This window comes from Anomaloglossus baeobatrachus, chromosome 4 (assembly GCF_048569485.1).
Source record: "Anomaloglossus baeobatrachus isolate aAnoBae1 chromosome 4, aAnoBae1.hap1, whole genome shotgun sequence".
NCBI classification, from domain to species: Eukaryota; Metazoa; Chordata; class Amphibia; order Anura; family Aromobatidae; genus Anomaloglossus; species Anomaloglossus baeobatrachus.
In genome coordinates this window covers 375,563,099-375,582,986 of record NC_134356.1, presented here as the reverse complement: position 1 = coordinate 375,582,986, position 19,888 = coordinate 375,563,099, and the positions used below count along the sequence as shown (strand labels likewise).

Here is a 19,888-nt window from a genome sequence, read left to right as displayed (position 1 = left end):
CTATAAGGGAATAAAATTAAAAACTGAAAATCACGTGAGATATACACCTTCTTTGAACAAAGACCGGTTACTTGTAGATAAGTTACACAATGTTTTGATTTATTGTTTGTGTGATTATTGGATTTTGAGATCGTTGCATTCATTCAAAAGGAACCTTCATGAATTACTTCTAGGGGATAAAAATAAATTCTGGTGATGTGATGGACACCAAGGTGTTCAGTTTGTTAGTTTACATTAATCACAGCTATGTACTGTAACAATCCTTGCACATACATGTCCACCGCATGCCCAGGACAGATTTATATTCCCGGGAAGTAAACACTGAAAACGTCTATTTAATAACAACAAGCAGAGATTTTAGAAACTATGTGAAATTAGTACAGGAATTATATTTTAAAATGTTAAAACCTTAATTTCCTGAAACCAGAATGTCACTTTTAGGGTACTTTCACACTTGCGTTCAGCGGAGTCCGTCACTATGGAGAATAGCGCAGTCCGTTAACACACTGCGTTAGTCTCCATAGACTTGTATGGACGACGCACTGTAACGCAAGTGTCAGTGCTGCATCCGCTGGACGATGCAGCGTTGTTATTTTGACGCTGCGCCAGGTGGGAGGAACGCAGCATGTAACTCTTTTTGAGCAGCGCAATCCGTTGGATTTCACTGCGCATGCCCTCTCTGGATCCCTGCACCCGTAACCAAGGTAAATATCGGGTAACCAACCAAAGTGCTTTGCCGATATTTACCCTCGCTACGTGTGCAGGGAGCCCGACACTTCCTCGCTTGGCTCCGCCCCCTCCCGCACTCCACTCCGCATGTATGTACATACATACATGCACACACACACACACACACAGACACACACACACAGACACACACACATACATATACATACACACACGCACACTCACCTGTCCTCAGCGCCATAGCCCCGCTCGGCTCCACCCACTCCTCACTCCGCCCCCCGCACACATTCTTGGCGGCCAAGTGATCAGCTGATCACCTGGCGGCCGGCTACTGGGAGCAATCAGCTGATCACCCAGCGGCCGGCTACGGGGGGCGATCAGCTGATTGTTCACAATAGTCTGCCGCCGGTAAACTGCAAAAAAAAAAAATCAAAATGGATTCCGTTGTTTTGTTGCATCCGTTGTGCCACTATATGCAACATATCCGTTGCATCCGTCACACAACGCAATGCAACGGATACCGTTCAACGCAAGTGTGAAACTAGCCTTAGGCGGGCTTTGCACGTTGCGACATCGCAAGCCGATGCTGCGATGTCGCACGCGATAGTCCCTGCCCCCGTCGCAGGTACGATATCTTGTGATAGCTGGCGTAGCGAAAATTATCGCTACGCCAGCTTCACATGCACTCACCTGCCCTGCGACCGTCGCTCTGGCCGGCGACCCACCTCCTTCCTAAGGGGATGGGTCATGCGGCGTCATAGCGACGTCACACGGCAGGCAGCCAATAGCGGTGGAGGGGCGGAGATCAGCAAGATGTAAACATCCCGCCTACCTTCTTCCTTCCGCATAGCTGCCGGCGGCAGGTAAGCTGATGTCCCTTGCTCCTGCGGCTTCATACACAGCGATGTGTGCAGCCGCAGGAGCGAGGAACTATATCGTACCTGTCGCTGAAGCATAATTATGAAAAAGTCGGAGCCTGCAACGATGATACGATAATGACGCTTTTGCGCTCATTATTCATATCATCTAGCATTTACACACTACGATCTCGAAAGTGACGCCGGATGTGCGTCACTCTCGATTTGACCCAACCGACATCGCACGTGCGATGTTGCAACGTGCAAAGCCGCCCTTAGAGAATGATCACATCCGACAGAAAATATTCATTGCAGATTTGCTACAAACTTTCCCCAATGAATCGTGAAATCCACAGTAAAAATCCACAGAAACAATTGACACGTTGTGAATTTTAATATCCGCAGCACAGGTCATTGTGGATTTTTTACAGCTTATGCACTTTGCTGCTTCTATAATCTGCAGCAGATTTTCTGACCTGCAAATCCAGATGGAAAATCCACAGCAAATCACCAACAAGGGAACAATCCCTAAAGTTCTTTTTGCAAAGACTATTTTTTAATGTTTGTTTTGAGAATAAATTTAAGGCTGGTTATTGTACTCAGTGGTAAAAGTTCAAATACAGTATGTGATCTAAAATATACTATAGTAATATTTGGGGTCGCAGAGATCTGTTCCAGCAATGGCCTTATGTGTAGACGTTTTCATATGTAAGGATGGTTTATGTGAGAATGGAATATTCTTGCTATTGATTGTGTATGTCTTTGGAGAGCTCTGCACCTACTAATAACTACACCTCAAGTATGCTAAAAGACTAACTACATTTTTTTTTTTTTTTTTTTTATTAATTTGGTTCAATTGTTTTGTACAATCACTTTATTGGAAAATTGTCTTCAGTCCTCTACAAAAATGCATGTGTGCCGCAGCCAAGCTGCTCAGATCCGGATCCGCGGTGGCTTGAGGGTCTCCGGACCCAGGGGTCGTGCGGCTACTCAAATTAAGGGGGTTTTATTTACAGGGGATGTATTAGACTTCGTGACGCCACCCGTGGTATGTGGTAACTAGGAGTACCACCGCTGCAGATGGGAGTACCCGGGGATGATGGAACGGGGCAGCCAGGTGTTGTGACCCTCCACGGGTAGAGGGGATACCCCAGGGCTCGGTGATGGTGAGGGGGAGAGTGCCGTTGGATGCGAAGGGGGTCACTTGCGTACTCACTCAGTCCATTAAGCTGACACCGACAACTGGATAAGCCAAAGTTCTGGACACCGCTGCCGCTGAGGGGAGCTTATTTGGGTCCCGTCCCCAATGGTGTTGCCGGGTGATCCATGACCTGCCTCCTGGCACTCAGTTTACTTCTTTGGTGGTCCCGGTAGTATGAAACTTGCTGGGTCCCGCTCCCCACTATGGCTAAGTGTGGGAGATTGCTCTCAGGGTTCACGCTTGGGATTTTCTGGACCGTTTTGAGTGGAAAGTCCTATCCCCCTCATTGCGCTAGTACCCCGATTTTGGAGCGGGTGGGAACGGATCTTGAAGGCTCCGTTCGCCTCAGGTAAATTATTGGGTTGCCTGAAGTACTCCCCGACCTAAGGACCACGTACCCTGTCGTGCCTCAGTCCCAGCCCAGTGATGATGCAAGGGCGCCGGCTGTCCTCCTCGACAGATCCGTGCCCCTTGCCACGATCCCCTGTGACCAGCGGTCCACTCCTCTAGGTCCAGACCACCGTCTGCAACCTAGACAATTCTCCAGGAGCCCTGCTCCTGACCTCCTCTAAGCTCCTCAAAGTTAAAGGGACACTTCGTCTCCCTTCTACTCCTCACTCTAACTACTCACTCCTCACCTCCCCTCCCTAACCCCCCAGGTGGGCGACTCTTTTCCACTCAAGGCGTCCACTGGTGTGTTTGGTGGGTGTGGTGCAGGGTGTATCTAGGATTTAATTAGCTGATGTAGGCAACACCATTTAGTTAGGGACCCTAAACCAAAGAGGAGGTGGATACTGCACGGAAGGGCAGATTGTGCAATACCCTGTGACTACCCGATAGTCCAGGGGTGTCACACATGTATAGGGCTTCTAGAACCCTGCTTTTCCCTAGTCTGTTTGCCTCCCTTTAGCATTTGGAGAACAGATGATGACAGTGAAAGGGTGTGATCCGATTCTCTCACATGAGAAAATAGTAGCACATGTGAGGAGAAGATGCAGAGCAAAATTTCTCCATCTGCTCCGGCAAAGGCAGACACTAAGAGCAAAGAACTTTGTATGGGCCCCTCCCACTTTCTTAAAGGGGTCTTCCATTTTAAGTTTTTGTGCTCATGGTCATGCCCTAGGGAAATATCAATACAATCATTCACTCATTTTCAGCTGATCTAGTGATGTTAATCTGCTACTGCTCCATCTGCATTAATAAGGTCACACGTCATCACTTAAGCTACTCACAGGGCACAGCAGCTCAGTGATTGGCTCCAGCAGTCATGTGGTTTAGTCATGACATTACGGCTGAAGCCTGAAACAAAGACCAGAGCAGTAGCAAAGAGGAATGTTTTACCCCGAGGAGAATAAGTATGTCTGTTTTGGTTTTTTTTTCTCTACCACAAGACTAAAGGCCCTGTCACACACAGAGAAAAATTTTTGGCAGATCTGTGGTTGCAGTGAAATCATGGACATATTGTTCCATTTGTACACAGCCACAAACCTGACACTGATTGTCCACAATGTCACTGCAACCACAGATCTGCCGCAGATTTATCTCTGTGTGTGACAGGGCCTTAAGGGCATTCAAAGAGTTAAAACAAAAAATCCTTTTAAGTAACATTATTTAATACAATAACTTGTTCAACACGCATGAGAAAATCCCAATGCACACATCATACAAGTACACTACACACTGCGCATCAGCACAACGCACACATTAGACACATCACATAAGCACAACACACATATTCAACATGTCACTCAGGCATAGCCCAAACATGAGAGATGTCACATTCCAAGTACACACGTCACACATGTAAAGTGTACAAATGATAAACATCACACAAGTACACTGCACATATCACAGAAGTGCACTACACACAATGAACACATACATCAGTCAGACAAGCACAAATAGATGCAACATGTGCACAATTATTACTTCACAAACTACATCATGAACAAGTCAGTCACACAGCTAAAACTATTTGTCAGGCAGATTCACACAAACCATTTACAGATATATACAGGCATATACCATATATACACACACACACATACACACATACCATATATGCACATATACAGGCACATGCACACGTACCATATGCACACATATTCAGGCGCATACAATTATACTATGTATACAGGCACATACTGTACACACACACACATACAGGCACATACACGCATATACTATACCTAACTTTTTATGAGTAGTGTATATACAGTCACATAAACAATTATATATACAGACAGATACAAACATACCATATAGTATATCACAAAAGTGAATACACCCATCATATTTTTGTAAATATTTTATTATATTTTTTCATGGGACAACACTAAAGGTATGACACTTTGATACAATGTAAAAATAGTCAGTGTACAGGGTAAGTTTGGTATGCCCTCTAAATAACTCAATATGTTCAGATCAGGGGACTGTGAGGACTATTGTAAAATCTTCAGCTTGCGCCTTTTGAGATAGGCTATTGTGGATTGTCCCATGTTGGAGAAAATGTTTTAAAAAAATAAGTTTAGTTATTCTTTAATTTAACTAAGGAAGCTTCAATCTGAAATATTGATTTTAATTAGAGATGGGTGAGCACTAAATTGCTCAGATGCTTGGTCCTCAGGTTGAGCAGGTCAGATGCTGTGAAAGAGCTCAACTTGAGTAACAAATATAATGGAAGTCAATGATTGGGCAGATCAGCTCTCCCCCCACATACAGCTAGCCATGAACAGAGCATTTTTGGAGGGAGGGTGGGGTAGTTTGTTTATTTCTTTTGATTCACTACATCCAAAGATGTTGCTTTAACCCAAGTGAGATACAATCAGAGACTTCAAATGACTCTCCCTGGCGTACCTGAACACATCATGCAGTGAACCAAGCCAGTGCAATGGATATTGTTTCAAGGATAAAACATTTGAGGACCTGCGATACTCGGCCAAGCTCCACGAGCACCCTGATACTCGATCGTTTAACGAGCAGTGCCGAATAGGCTCGCTCATCGCTAATTCTAATCCCATAGTCTCACGATGAGCAGATGCTGATACTTTTCAGTAGATTTTGCAGGCACTGAAACCATTAGTCACATTCTATCTTTCTCACGCTTTCCCACAAGCGCAAATCTGTGTGCTCTGGCTACAGCATATGCAGCACAATTTACTTGCAGGCATGCCTATTAACAGCTTATTGTGTCCATCTTCATCTAGTAAAGAGAAAAAAGTTTTGGTACCGTGTTAGCCAGTTGAAAAATGATTGATTGCTTTTAGTGAGAGAAACTAAATTATTAAATTATAATCGTAGTTCTGATATCTTTTAATGGTTAACTAGAATAAATTAAGTGATGTTACAGAGCGAGCTTTCAAGACTTCTCAGGTCTCTTTATGCCTACTAATATTATAAAGTTTCTTATTTTCACTTGTACCATTGATTAGTAAAAGAAAGTGATGAAATGACAGTTACTCTTTAAAATTTAAATGAATGCACCATGTGAAAATTGGCTTTAGAGTATACAGGATACATAGACATATTACAGGTTATCATTAAGGTTGTATTTATACTAGCCAACTATCCTAAACGAGTGATCTTACGAACCCCCATTTAGTGATAATGAGAACGTGTAACCCAAGAACAATGACAGTATATGGGCACTGAACAATCTATGAATGATTATGTACATATGCTAAGTCCAGTTGGTCTAAACAGGCTAATAGAGAACTAGTGACTCCACTAATCCTGGGGTCCTTCCTTTAATTGACAGGGGCCACTAACCTTTAGTCCCACCGGGGACGTCGTAGGGGACACATAGCTAGAAAACAAATGCGTTTCCTGCAGTCCGGACTACACTCCGCTTCTGGGGACCACGACTACACGTTCACACACATTCGAATTTCCATGGGTCCGTAAGCGTGGGGACAACTTCCCTTAGGTCAGTCAAATTAATTCAATGATCTGGGCAAAAATGGAGGTTTGGGCTTCCTCCTTTTCCTTTAACCCTTACACGGCCCACTCAGGTGCCAGGACTGCTATCCCTAAGCCACACTGCTACCTGGTGGCAACCACACAAAATACAATACATTATACCACAAACCAAATCATAGTGTGCCAGCCACTTGCGCAGGGGCAACAACCCTGACCCCATTACAGGAAGAACGTGAATCACCCAAAGTAATTCTTACTGTAATTGCTGTATAGCACAGGAAAATCTAATTTTTAATTAGGGGGATAGCCACATCCTTATGTATTTTAAAAGGAATGAGTACAAAAACACTATTTTTGTGTGTATATGTGTATATATAACATAGCTTTTTTTATATATATATATACAGTACAGACCAAAAGTTTGGACACACCTTCTCATTCAAAGAGTTTTCTCTATTTTCAGGACTCTGAAAATTGTAGATTCACATTGAAGGCATCAAAAGTATGAATTAAAACATGTTAAATGAAATACTTAAAAAAGTGTGAAACAACTGAAAATATGTCTTATATTATAGGTTCTTCAAAGTAGCCACCTTTTGCTTCCATTACTACTTTGCACACTCTTGGCATTCTCTTGATGAGCTTCAAGAGGTAGTCACCGGAAATGGTTTTCCAACAGTCTTGACGGAGTTCCCAGAGATGCTTAGCACTTGTTGGCCCTTTTGCCTTCACTCTGCGGTCCAGCTCACCCCAAACCATCTCGATTGGGCTCAGGTCTGGTGACTGTGGATACAATACAAGATAATGTTAGCACACCATATCTTCATTATCCATGATGTGTATCGGACTCCATCATATAGATGATCATATTGTAATTCTTGATAGTTGCAATCCGTGATCATCTATATGATGGAGTCCGATACACATCATGGATAATGAAGATATGGTGTGCTAACATTATCTTGTATATTTTTAGTCATATGGACCCCCATGTAACAAATTCCTGTATTAATTAATTTTCTAAAAAATCATTGACTCTAATATTTGTTGCATGTGTTAGAAAGAAATATTATGATACTCTGTCTGCTTCCCTATCTGTTTCCTATATCAGTGGTGTGATGGGGTAGGGTGGCCTCCCCTATATTTCCTTGATTTCGTTTGCTTTTCTTCCACGGTAATTAATCATCTTGTGGCATGGGATAATTAATGGATGATGATTTTTATTATGATTTTGGTGCTCTGCATGCTTGGGTAAGCAGCAGGCGCCCTTGTTGAGGAAGGAGGGGTAGGTGTGCTGTGATGTACCATGGGGTATGCCCGTTGCCCTAGCATCACCATGGTGGGATGCCTGTGGTGACTATGGGGCGAGCGATTCCGGGCCGCATCACATGGAGAGGACTTTCCTTACCATAGTGGTCAGTAACATTTCTCCTGGATTCGGGAGGTGGGGGCGAGGGAGAGAGGCGCTACCCTGTGACGCACTGTGGGGCGTGCCTGTTGTCCGGATAGTGCCGCGGTGGCGTCCCTAACAGCGGGACCGGAACTATACTGGTGACGTCACAGGAAGTTTTTCTTCCGTCCGGTCACCGCTGTGGACGCTGGATCCGGGCGGGCTTCCGGTCCCCGGGGCTTCCCATGACGCTTCCATAGAGGGGGTAGTTCTGAGGTGATTTGGGTGCCTATTTAAGGTCAGAATACTCACACTTTTTCTTATCCGTCCCCCGACGAAGCATACCTAAACGCGAAACACGTGTTGGGACGCCGGTCCCCCCGTGTTTGCCCCGGTGTCTAGTGATCTTTAATTGGTGAGTAGCGCTGCCTTTGATTATATGGTTCTGGAATGTTTTTCCACAATTGTGGATCTCCTCTTATTATGATGTGATGCAGCCCTGCTCTTTGGTCTTGGGTAACCACCTGTTAATATGCCTTAGATCACAGTTGAGGAATATCTATCCCTCTTTACTCTCCGGGACACGTGGGGTTCTTTCCCCTCCAGCACCTTTCCCTTGGTCCAGAATAAATATTTATGTAATTTTTGTACCCAACAGCACTTTAATAAAATATTTAATATTTCTAAACTTGGCTTGTATGGGCTCTTTTAAATAAGCAAAACTAAAGACTCTTTCTTCTTCTGTTTTCAATATCTATGAGTTGTTGCTTTAAACAGTGATGTGGTGATTATTCTGTATGTCCTGCATGTCTCAAATATATATATATATATATATATATATATATATATATATGTATATATATATATATTTTATTGTATGTGTGTGTGTGTGTGTGTGTAACAGAAAAGATGCCTAAAGTCATCGAATTCTCCCTCGATACGGTAGAAGATGATCATTTTCTATTCTCCCTACCTTTACAGAGGGTCTGGTGCTTTACTATTGTATAATTTGCCTTTACCATAGTTATCTTGTCAAGTTAGAGTATGAACAGTTTTTATTTTTCATCTTCTCTCAGAATAAGAGCATCTAGGAAGAAATTGGTTAAATTGAGGGAATTTAAGGTTCGATAAACTGTTGGAAGGGAATCTACTGAAGAAAAGAGGATGAAATAGGAATAATACATCTGGAGGCTTACATGTCACATCATTAACTTCCCATCATATTAGAAATTGCATCTGTGCCACATTTTGTGTATAATGGCAGCAATACTCTTGTATGAAAACACAACTAAACAAATAAGATTTGAATATCTGTCATAGTTCAGTTGCAAGAGAGAAACGAAAAATAATCGTATTATACTGTTTCAATACACTTACATCAAATTGTCAGTTCTTATTTCACTGTATGTCTCAAGTCTCCACACTGGAAGTGAAATGTACTTATGAGACGGCGGTAGCTACAGCAGTGGTGTAGCGCCATCAGTGGGAAATCAATGAAGTCATGTGGTGCAAATATAAGCCAAATCAACTCCCCAAAATTTGTCTACCTTGTTAAATAAGGAGAATGTGAAAGCATATGCTATATACCACAGAAAATCAAAAGGCAACTCCTCTCTCTTCAATACTGGGTATAATAATAAATTCTCAGTTCTTTGTTTATTTTTTTTCCACTTTTATTTAACCAAAAAATGTAAATTTGGGTGAATAAATATAAGCCAAGATACAAAGTCACATTTACTGGGTTCATAGCGTAGCAGAAAGTAAACATGGAAATTAAAAAATGAGAAAAAGGAGACAGACAAAAAGATGATATAGAAGGAAAAGACACGAGAGGTAAGGCTTCTGGAAAGATATCAGAAGCCTAGGCCATAAACATAGTTTTCAACTTTGCAAAGATTTGACCTGTTTATCAGATAGGATTGAGGAGTTTTTCCAGTGATCATATACAGTACCAAGATATGTTTTACCTTTTGGACAGAGGAAGTTAAAGAGAACCCGTGAGCACAATTTTGCATGTTAAAGTAAAAGTATGGCCATACTGGTGCTCTTATGCTGCTACAATTGATACCTTTTAACCCTAACTCGTACTGACCTGAGGCATCACACCGACACATCAGTTTGTTTTACCATAGAGTGAACACGGTGAATAAAATACCCCCAAAACAATTGTGCAGTCTAACTTTTTTTGCAATAATTTTGCACTTGGATTTTTTTTTACGTTTTCCAGTACACTTTATTGTAAAACTCATGGTGTCATTTAAAAGTATAACTTGTCCCGCAAAAAAAGCCCTCATATAGCAAGATTGACAGAAAAATAAAAAATATACGGCTCTCGGAAGAAGGGGAGCAAAAAACAAAAACAAAAAATACTCGGGGGTGAAGGGGTTAATCCGCATTTTATTTTCCATGTAATAAGAGGGGTGAGATTGTGGGTACTGTCTTCAGCTCCTGCCCTGGCCCCTCTAGCATACTGTGGTGTCTGACTGACCGGTCATTATTTTGTGAGTGACCTGCTTAGTGTTTGAAAGTTTGCGCTGGTGCCGTCATAGCCATGTGTGACGCTTGTGTAGATTAATCTCCAAACCGTCTTCAATAAAATACGCGCTAGTGGTGGTACTTATGCAAGCTGAGATCTCAGCTTAAATAAATCTCTAAAGGAAGTTCTTAAGCCGAGATCTGAATCTGAGCATGCGCCACATGCGGCACCATTTTATTGAAGACCACCAGGAGACCAATCTGGTGCCATTTTACTAATGGTGAAGGCGTCCATGAGGTGCTGTGTGCACCAAAAACACATCATTTTTCTTTGCCATTGCAAACATAGTTAATGTCTGTTTTTATAACACCACAGATAGATTAACATATTATTATTATTATTATTATTATTATTAAAGAGGCATTACCATCAAAGTTTTTATCCTCAATATATTTTAATCATCATATTACATGGCACTGTGTACTTACAGCTGCTCATTTTGCCTTTTTACCAGTAAATTCTTCTCTTTTCTCTGCATTATGTAGAAACAGGAAGTCTCTTGTCCTTACATGAATCATTCCCCTCCAATTCCTGACGCTCCCTCCTTCCCCATAACAGTGACATTTCCAGTGACTCACGGCTCATGCAAGCAAAAGAGACTTCCTGATTCCGCATAGAGCTTCCACTAAATAAATCATATTACACTGTACCTTCAGACATTTGCCTATGTTATTTTTCAGCAGTAATAAAAGGCTGATTTAACTCTTTCATTAAGATTGTTTAGGGGTCAGTACTTCCACTGCATGCATAGAAATGATCACAGGTATTGTAATATATACTCTCTAATATACAGAGGAGAGAGACCCATTCCAGACCGAACGAAAAATGACAGATTAGTCATACGGTAGCAGTTGGGTCAATTTGCTTGGCATAAAGATCAATCATCTCTCCATATCATATGTAGAAGATGAAAGCGTTGCAAGTGCTTGTTGTCTCACATTGATTCTGACAATTGATGGTTAGAACTGAGCTTTTTTTTATTTAAGGCCGCAGTTAATTTTCAAGAATTGCATAGTCTATTAGAAATCTTCTGGTGAAACATCACAACACATTTGCCTTGATGTTTCTCTGACATTTTTCTACACGTTAAGCAAAATGTTACTTTTTATGTCTTTTTTTTTACCTGACAGGTTGGTGATCAAATTATTGAAATTAATGGGGAAAGCACAAGAGACATGACGCACGCAAGAGCAATAGAACTCATCAAATCGGGAGGAAGGAGAGTGAAGCTGTTACTAAAGCGTGGAACAGGGCAGGTCCCGGAGTACGGTGGGTTTTCACTTTCTTAATATGCTATTTGCAGTTAAACCGTTCAGGGAAAGAAACATGTTTTTTTACTTTTTGTGGAAATTCATTTTCTGCATAGATTTTCCATAATTTATTAGAATAGCAGATGAAAGCCTCTAAAGTGCACAGTGTTCATGTAGTAAGAACACCCTTCACTGAATATTGGCATCTGAGTGAGACGGGAGTTAGAGTGCTCTGTCATTTGTACCACGGTCCAGAGGATATCACAATTACACTGCGCAAACTTTCGGAACATTTGTAGCAAGAAGTTGTAATAGAAATAGAGCTTAAAGTGATGGTAGAACCAATGTGGAGTGAATACAGATCAAAAGACAGCAATGATAGAGAATCTGAAAATGTATTATATATGTTATGTATTTTTGTTGAGTTGAAGAAATTATTTGTGTATTTATACACGTGACACAAGGGAATGGCCTTTTAAATTTAGTAATGCATTGTAAAATTCATTAAAGGTAATCTGTCTCCAGGTTTTTCTACCTCCACATGAGAGCAGCATGATGTAAGTGCAGAGACCCTGATTCCAGTGATGTGACACTTACTGGGCTGCGGCTGTGTGTTATATTTATTTTTTATAAAATCCCTGTTTTCTCTGCCGCAAAACTCCCAGTCCTCTAAAAGCTGAGCTCTGTATAACCCCGCCCACAGCATTGATTGGCAGCTTTCTGTGTACACTGTGCATAGGCAGAAAGCTGGCAATCAGTGAGTTCAGCAGGGTTATACAGAACTAATGAATATAGAGGACTACATGGCAGCAGGTTTTTTAGTCTTTTAGTGATAATTTCCTGTTAAAAAACAGTGATTTACACAAAACTACTTCAAGCAACTAATGCGGGCTTTACACAAGATGACCGATCGTGCGATGCATCGTCGGGGTCACGGTTTTCGTGACGCACATCCGGCATCGTTCACGATGTCGTCTTGTGTGACACCTCCTAGCGACGCAGTATCGCTCACAAATCGTGAGTCGTGTACTCGTCGCTAGGTTTCATAAAATTGTTTAATTAAAATGGCGGCGGTTGTTCATCGTTTCCGTGGAATCACACGTTGCTCCGTGTGACACCACAGGAACGATGAACAGCAGCTTACCTGCGTCCTGCGGCACCCGCCGGCTATGTGGAAGGAAGGAGGTGGGCGGGATGTTTACATCCCGCTCATCTCCACCCCTCCGCTTCTATTGGCCGGCTGCCGTGTGACGTCGCTGTGACGCTGAACGTCCCTCCCACTCCAGGAAGTTGACGTTCGCCGCCCACAGCGAGGTCGTTCTGCAGGTAAGTCCGTGTGACGGGGGTTTCACAACTTTGTGCGACATGGGCAGCGATTTGCCCGTGACGCACAAACGACGAGGGCGGGTACCATCGATCGTGAAATCGCACGATCGGTCGACCCGTGTAAAGCAGGCATAAGTCTCTATATTATGCTGTTCTCAAGTTGGGTAGCGAAAACTTTGGGACAGATTCTCTTTGAGCCTTTAGTTCAGTAATAGTCATAGTATGTTTTATGCCTTTAATTATATTTCTGCTCCTTTTCACTTTCCAAATTTTACATACCTGTCATTGTCCATCTGATATTTCAGAATTTGTATAAGGCACCTCCTAGGTTTCGTTAATGCTAAATTATTGTAACTTTACAAAATACATATCTTGTATTCAAGTCCAACAATGTAAACGTCTTTATGTGACAACTCTGACAAAAATTCAGTTTCAAATCATGCACAATTTTGAAAGCTATAGTTTTCTGATGTTAAACTTTTTTTTATTATTATTATTATTATTATTACCCTTTTTCCCAGACATCTCAAGCACTTAAACACTGTCATCAAAGATGTAATATTGGATGTTAAAAGGGTTTTCAGGATTATAAGGCCCTACCCTTATGTTCTGTTAGGTGTTTGGACATCACAGAGGATGGCCTCCGGCTACGAAATCTCTTTGCCAGAATGGAGATCCATCCATTATAGAGGTAGTCATTAGTTGGCACAGGCACCCTGTAATGCTAAATTTCTCTAGAACAGATGGTTGACATCTGTAAAATGTAAAAATATGCCTAGAGAGGGTTTGCACTTGTAATATAAGTGATACATATCTAATTATAGGTAAGTATATTTGTTTATTACAAACATAAAGGTCTCCATGCACATTTAAATCAGCCAGCAATTTTGGCTGGATCAGCCTACCATCTAATGTGCATGCTGGCTTCCCTACTTTCCCCTGACAGATGATGTGAGGAGACATAAGGATTGGGCGGTTGGAACTCAATCAGCCTATTTTTTGTTAGGCAGGGAGATAAACCTCTGACAGATGGTCCTGGCAGCGGCTCTCTCAGAAAGAAAACAAAAACACTTAGTGGAGTTGAGCGTTATTAGGTATGGGGGGAGTCTGGAGAGAAAGCGGTCAGCTGAACAAGTTTTGTCCAACAGCTATCTATTGATTCATGGCCAGGTTTAGGAGAAATTTGAAGAGATTATCAGACTATAAGCAAAAGATGCAAATATCAGAAATATAGATCATCAGTTTCCAGGTGGTGATCAAACTGATCAAACACTATAACAAACAACTATAAGAGCAATAACTTAAAGCTAACCACAACTGCCCTGTAATAGGCATCTGTTCACTCTATTAAAGGCAGACTTAAGCCAGCTTTACACGTTGCAATTAGTTGTACAATCGCATTTGCGATGTGAGACGCCCAGGTTGCATACGGGATCTTATGAGATTGCACGTAGGTCGTTCATTTGCTGTCACACGTGCGTTAGTAGTCTATGTTAAATTGATCAATTTTGTGTGCGATCCTTTAGATCATGTGTTCTGTGACGTATGCATTGGGCACCTTTTTTTTTTTTTTTATTTATTGACTTGCCAAGCGTGTGTAATGTGTAGGGATGCGTTTTTACTATGTCATCTGCCATTCAGCTCTGCTACATGGCCGCTAACAACAGACACAGCTCAGCTGATCGCGCTACTCACCGCCGCTCCTCTCACCTCCACGCAGCAACTGAGGTGAGTAGCGCGATCAGCTGAGCTGTCACTGAGGTTACCCGCGGCCACCGCTGGATCCAGTGACAGCGGGTAACCTCACTGACAGCTCAGCTGATCGCACGGCTATCTTCATTAGCTGCGTGGAGGTGACCGGAGCGGCTGTGTCTGCTGCAGCTCCGGTCACCTCCATGCAGCAGCGCTGGAAGCGACGCAGGAGCATCCTGGATTACGCCGGACATGGAGGGCTTTTTGGGGCTGATTAAAGTGGTTAACCAGGGTATATGTTTGTGTTTTTTATTTCTAATAAATGATTTTTTCGGGTGTGTGTGTTTATTTACTGTAATTTACAGATTAATCATGGACGGTATCTCGGGGAGACGCCTGACATGATTAATCTAGGACTTATTGTCAGCTATGGGCTGCCAATAACTCCTTATTACCCCGATTTGCCAACGCACCAGGGCAAATCGGGAAGAGCCGGGTACAGTCCCAGAACTGTCGCATCTAATGTATGCGGCAATTCTGAGCGGCTGCTGGCTGATATTGTTAGGCTGGGGGGCTCCCCATAACGTGGAGCTCCCCATCCTGAGAATACCAGCCTTCAGCCGTATGGCTTTATCTGGCTGGTTTTAAAATTGGGGGGGACCGCATGCCGTTTTTTTAAATTATTTATTTCACTACACAGTATAGACACGCCCACCGGCTGCTGTGATTGGGTGCAGTGTGACACCTGTCACTCAGCGTGGGGGCGTGTCTCACTGTAACCAATCATAGGCGCCGGTGGGCGGGGAAAGCAGGGAATACGAGATTGTTTAATGGGCAGCCGGCTTTTTCAAAACAGTAAAAGCCGCCAGAGCAGTGTGAACGCCGTGCAGCGCCGGGGATCGGGGATCGGTGAGTATATGAGAGAGGGGGATAGACTGACATGGACAGAGAGTGAGGGACAGAGATAGTGACCGACTGACAGAGATTAGTGAATGACAGACATTGTGAGGCGCTTCAGAACGCAGCTTTTCAGCTGCGCTCTGAAGCGGACCTTTTTTAAGCTTGGGTGCAGAGCGCACACCTGCGCACATAGCCTCAGACATCAAAATCGTATGAGGGATGTCACACGTTACAATTGACTAGGTTCGTGCAACAAAACGCTCAATTCTAGACAAAGATACGATGTGTTTGCGATCAACGGTTTTGCGTTCAATTTTGATCGCACGTAGATGTCACACGCAGATACCTCACAAACGATGCCGGATGTGCGTCACTTACAACTTGAACCCAACGACGGATTGTGAGATATATTGAAGCGTGTAAAGTGGGCTTTAGGATTGTTTGGACAACTAGACACTACACAACTATGGTTCCAGGACCTATACAAAATCCAAACAGATAAGACTGAACCAAACATATGGATCACCATAAACGGATTGTGAGGGACATTATTCTGTATGGAGGACTATGTGGGGTTCGTTATTCTGTATGGAGGACCATGTCGGGCCCATTACCGGAGAACTATGTGGGGCCCATTGTTCTATAGGGAGGACTACGTTGGGCACATAGTTCTGTTTGGAGGACTATGTGGGGCAGATTATTCTGTATGGAAGACTGTTTGGGGTCCATTAATCTGTATGGAGGACTATGTGGGGCCCATTATTCTGGTATGGAGAAATTTGTGGGGTCCAGGACCAGGTTGGCCTTTAACTTTGTCCAAGTTTTACATTTTTGCCCTCTGTGTATTTGACTTTGATATTCCTGGTCTAGTGCAATTCAGTGTCGATGAAGAAGATCACCACAAAATGGTCACACACTTCTTCACTGAGGTATTAGTGACTAGGCACATTTGGTTAACCTCTTTGCGAGACATGTCGTACTGGGTACGTCATGGCTCGTATGAGGTTAATCCCCGCGGGCTGCTGTGGGCAGTCCGTGGCGATCCATGCACATCTCAGCTGATTTCAACAGCTGAGATGTGTGCCTTCTAGGCGCAAGTGGAATCGCGTTCCACAAGCGCCTATTAACCCCTTACATCTTGCTGCCAAAATCTGACAGCGAGATGTATGAGCGCGCAGCATTAGTATAACTTATCCACCCCTATCAGAAGTCACGTGACATGATCACATGACTTCCGGTGGTTGTCATGGTAGCACAGGGTTATGTGATGACTCCTGTAACTATCATGAGTCACTTTCTCTCACTGCCAACAGAGGGCAGTGTGTGACAGTAAAGCCACTGGAAGAGCGATCAGACAGCTGATCGTTATAGTCCCCTAAGGGACCTAGTAAAATAAAAAAAGGTAAAAAAAAAAAGTTTTAAAAAATTAAAAAAATATAAAAGTTCAAATCACCCCCCATTCGGCCCATTAGAAATTAAAGAGTTAAAAAAATAAAAGATATACAAACATTTGGTATCGCCGCATTCAGAAACACCTGATCTATCAAAATATAAAATCAATAATCTGATTGCTAAACAGTGTAGCGGCAAAAAAATTGCAAATGCCAAAATTACGTTTTTCTGGTCACTGCAAATTTTGCACAAAATACAATAACAGGTGATCAAAACGTAGCATCTGCACAAAAATGGTACCATTAAAAACGTCAACACGAGATGCAAAAAATAAGCCGTTACTGAGCCCTAGATCCCAAAAAATAACTACGGGTTTCTGAAAATGGCGCTAAAAGTGCGCCACCTTTTTTGGACAAACTTATGAATTTTTTTAACCCCTTAGATAAAAGTAAACCTATACATGTTTGGTGTCTACAAACTCGTACCGACCTGAGACATCATACCAATACATCAGTTTTACCATATTGGGAACATGGTGAAAAAAATATCCCATAAACACTTTTTTTTGCAGTTTTTCCACACTTGAACTTTTTTTGCTGTTTTCCAGTACACTATATAGTAAAACTCATGGCTTCATTTAAAAGTACAACTCGTCCTGCAAAAAACAAGCCCTTATATGGCAAGATTGACGGAAAAATAAAAAAGTTACGGCTCTCGGAAGAAGGGGAGCAAAATATTAAAACGAGTGAATGGTTATATATATTTGTGACAGGGTAAAATAAATATGTAGAATTCCAATGACAAGTGGGTGGGCACATAGACAAATAGGATGTACATGATGACATTGCCATCAGGACAATAATAGTCTCTGGGATCCACAATTTAAATTGAATGTTAATATTGCATAAAAGTAATATTTTCTAAATCCCTCTAGCAACATAACAGTTTTTCTTTAATTCTGATATGGAAATGTTTACAAAGAAAAGCTGTTTTCCATAAAGTAGCTTTTTTACACTATAAAGGAAAACCTGCTGTACACTTGCCAAATGCCATTTTAAAATATTTCCATTCTGCTGCCTTGCATGCCGTAAGTAAAGTTTAGAGCACAAATTTTCTTTTTATGCTTATGCCTGATAGAAACGGGTCAATATTCATTTCTTTTAATATAGCACATAATGGTAAAATGCTTCAATCTGCAGACATGTGTATTGTTTTCTTCTGCTTGTGTTAATATTCATGGACTGTTTACTTCCACCTGGATTGGTGATATATGAAGAGAGAGTCTCATGCTGGAACCATGAATATCAATTTCTGCAGCGCGTTTGATCCCTGTGGTGTAGAACCTATGGGTTTACCAGGTTTAAAAGAATACAATTTTCAATGTTTATCTGATCTTGAATAAGTAATATTTCTTGGGTTGTGTTGAGTTTGCTTTGAATGGCGAAGTAATAGGAAGTTTTCAGATAAAACAATGATCGAGTTCTTGTACTTGAACCTACTGATGATTCATTTTTACTGATATAAAGCACTGTGTATATTCAAAAGTTAAGCCCACATTTAGTTAGTGGCTCACTAAAAGAAATTGTATTCGACTGAAACTCAGAAAACTGAATGAACTCTTAAATCACTTTTTTGTGTTGTGGTTTTCATTGCCGTTTTTGTGCCAATTTCATCGACATGTCACTAATGGATTTTGGACAAAATAAAAATGTTCTTTATTTTTGTCCTTAACCTGTTTAATGGCTTTTTAGCGCAAAAAAATGACTTGTTTCACTAAATCGCACTAAGACTGTACCAAATAACTCACCCACATAAAGTAAGTTTGCGGGGGCTGGAGTATATATACAACAAATTTTGCGACCTTTTAAAATTGAAGAATCTGTCAAAAACGTGAGTAAGCCATGCCCATGGTTGCAGACGTGCGTGTATATATATAATATACCTAGTATATATATATACTAGCTGTACTAACCGGCTTCGCCCGGGTTAATAACTGTTGTTAACAAAATAGAATGTATTAACAAAAATGTATTCTGCACACAAAAACCAAAAAACAAATAGATAGAAATGTAATTATTAAAAGGCAAAAACTAAGCTAATAGAAGCATTTCACAACATATATTTCAACACCACAGATATTCCACACAGATTTAAATAAATTGGCCAAGTAATGTGCTCCGTCTGTCTCTTTCAAGGTCAGTCTCTTTCCAGGTCTGTCTCTGTCTCTTTCACCATCTGTCTCTGTCTGTCTCTTTCCCTGTCTGTCTCTGTCTGTCTCTTTCCCTGTCTGTCTCTATCTCTCTGTCTCTTTCCCTGTCTGTCTCTCTGTCTTTCTCTCTGTCTGTCGCTCTCTATCCATCTCCCCACCGACATCTTATTACCTCACATATAAGCTTCTTATACTATGAATGTATTTTGTTCCTATAGCAACCAATCACAGGTCCTACTAATAACCTGTAGTTCCAGGCTCCATTTACTTTAATGGAGGCATTTTTTTGGAGAGTAACTGTAAAGCGCAGGGTTAAATTTTCCTGTCAAAACATAGTCTACGATGTTCCCTGGGTCACATGAGGTGTCTGTGCAAAATTTCGTGATTGTAAATGCGACGGTGCTGATACACGTTTCGTTTCACTTTTTCCCCATTATGTAGATAGGGGCAAAATTGACTGGAAAATTGGAACGCGCGGGTTAAAATTTTGCCTCACAACATAGCCTATGACGCTCTCGGGGTCCAGACGA

General features: G+C 41.9%; 1 protein-coding gene across 9 annotated transcripts in view; it reads left to right on the top strand.

Moving 5' to 3' along the window:
* MAGI2 (membrane associated guanylate kinase, WW and PDZ domain containing 2) overlaps positions 1-19,888 on the top strand; it is a 1,367,587-nt gene that overhangs the window by 1,283,502 nt on the left and 64,197 nt on the right. For all 9 annotated transcript variants that reach the window (XM_075345212.1, XM_075345209.1, XM_075345205.1 and 6 more), the window contains one exon: positions 11,720-11,858. In XM_075345212.1, the coding sequence (XP_075201327.1) occupies positions 11,720-11,858 (139 nt within the window). The remainder of the gene's footprint in view (positions 1-11,719; positions 11,859-19,888) is intronic.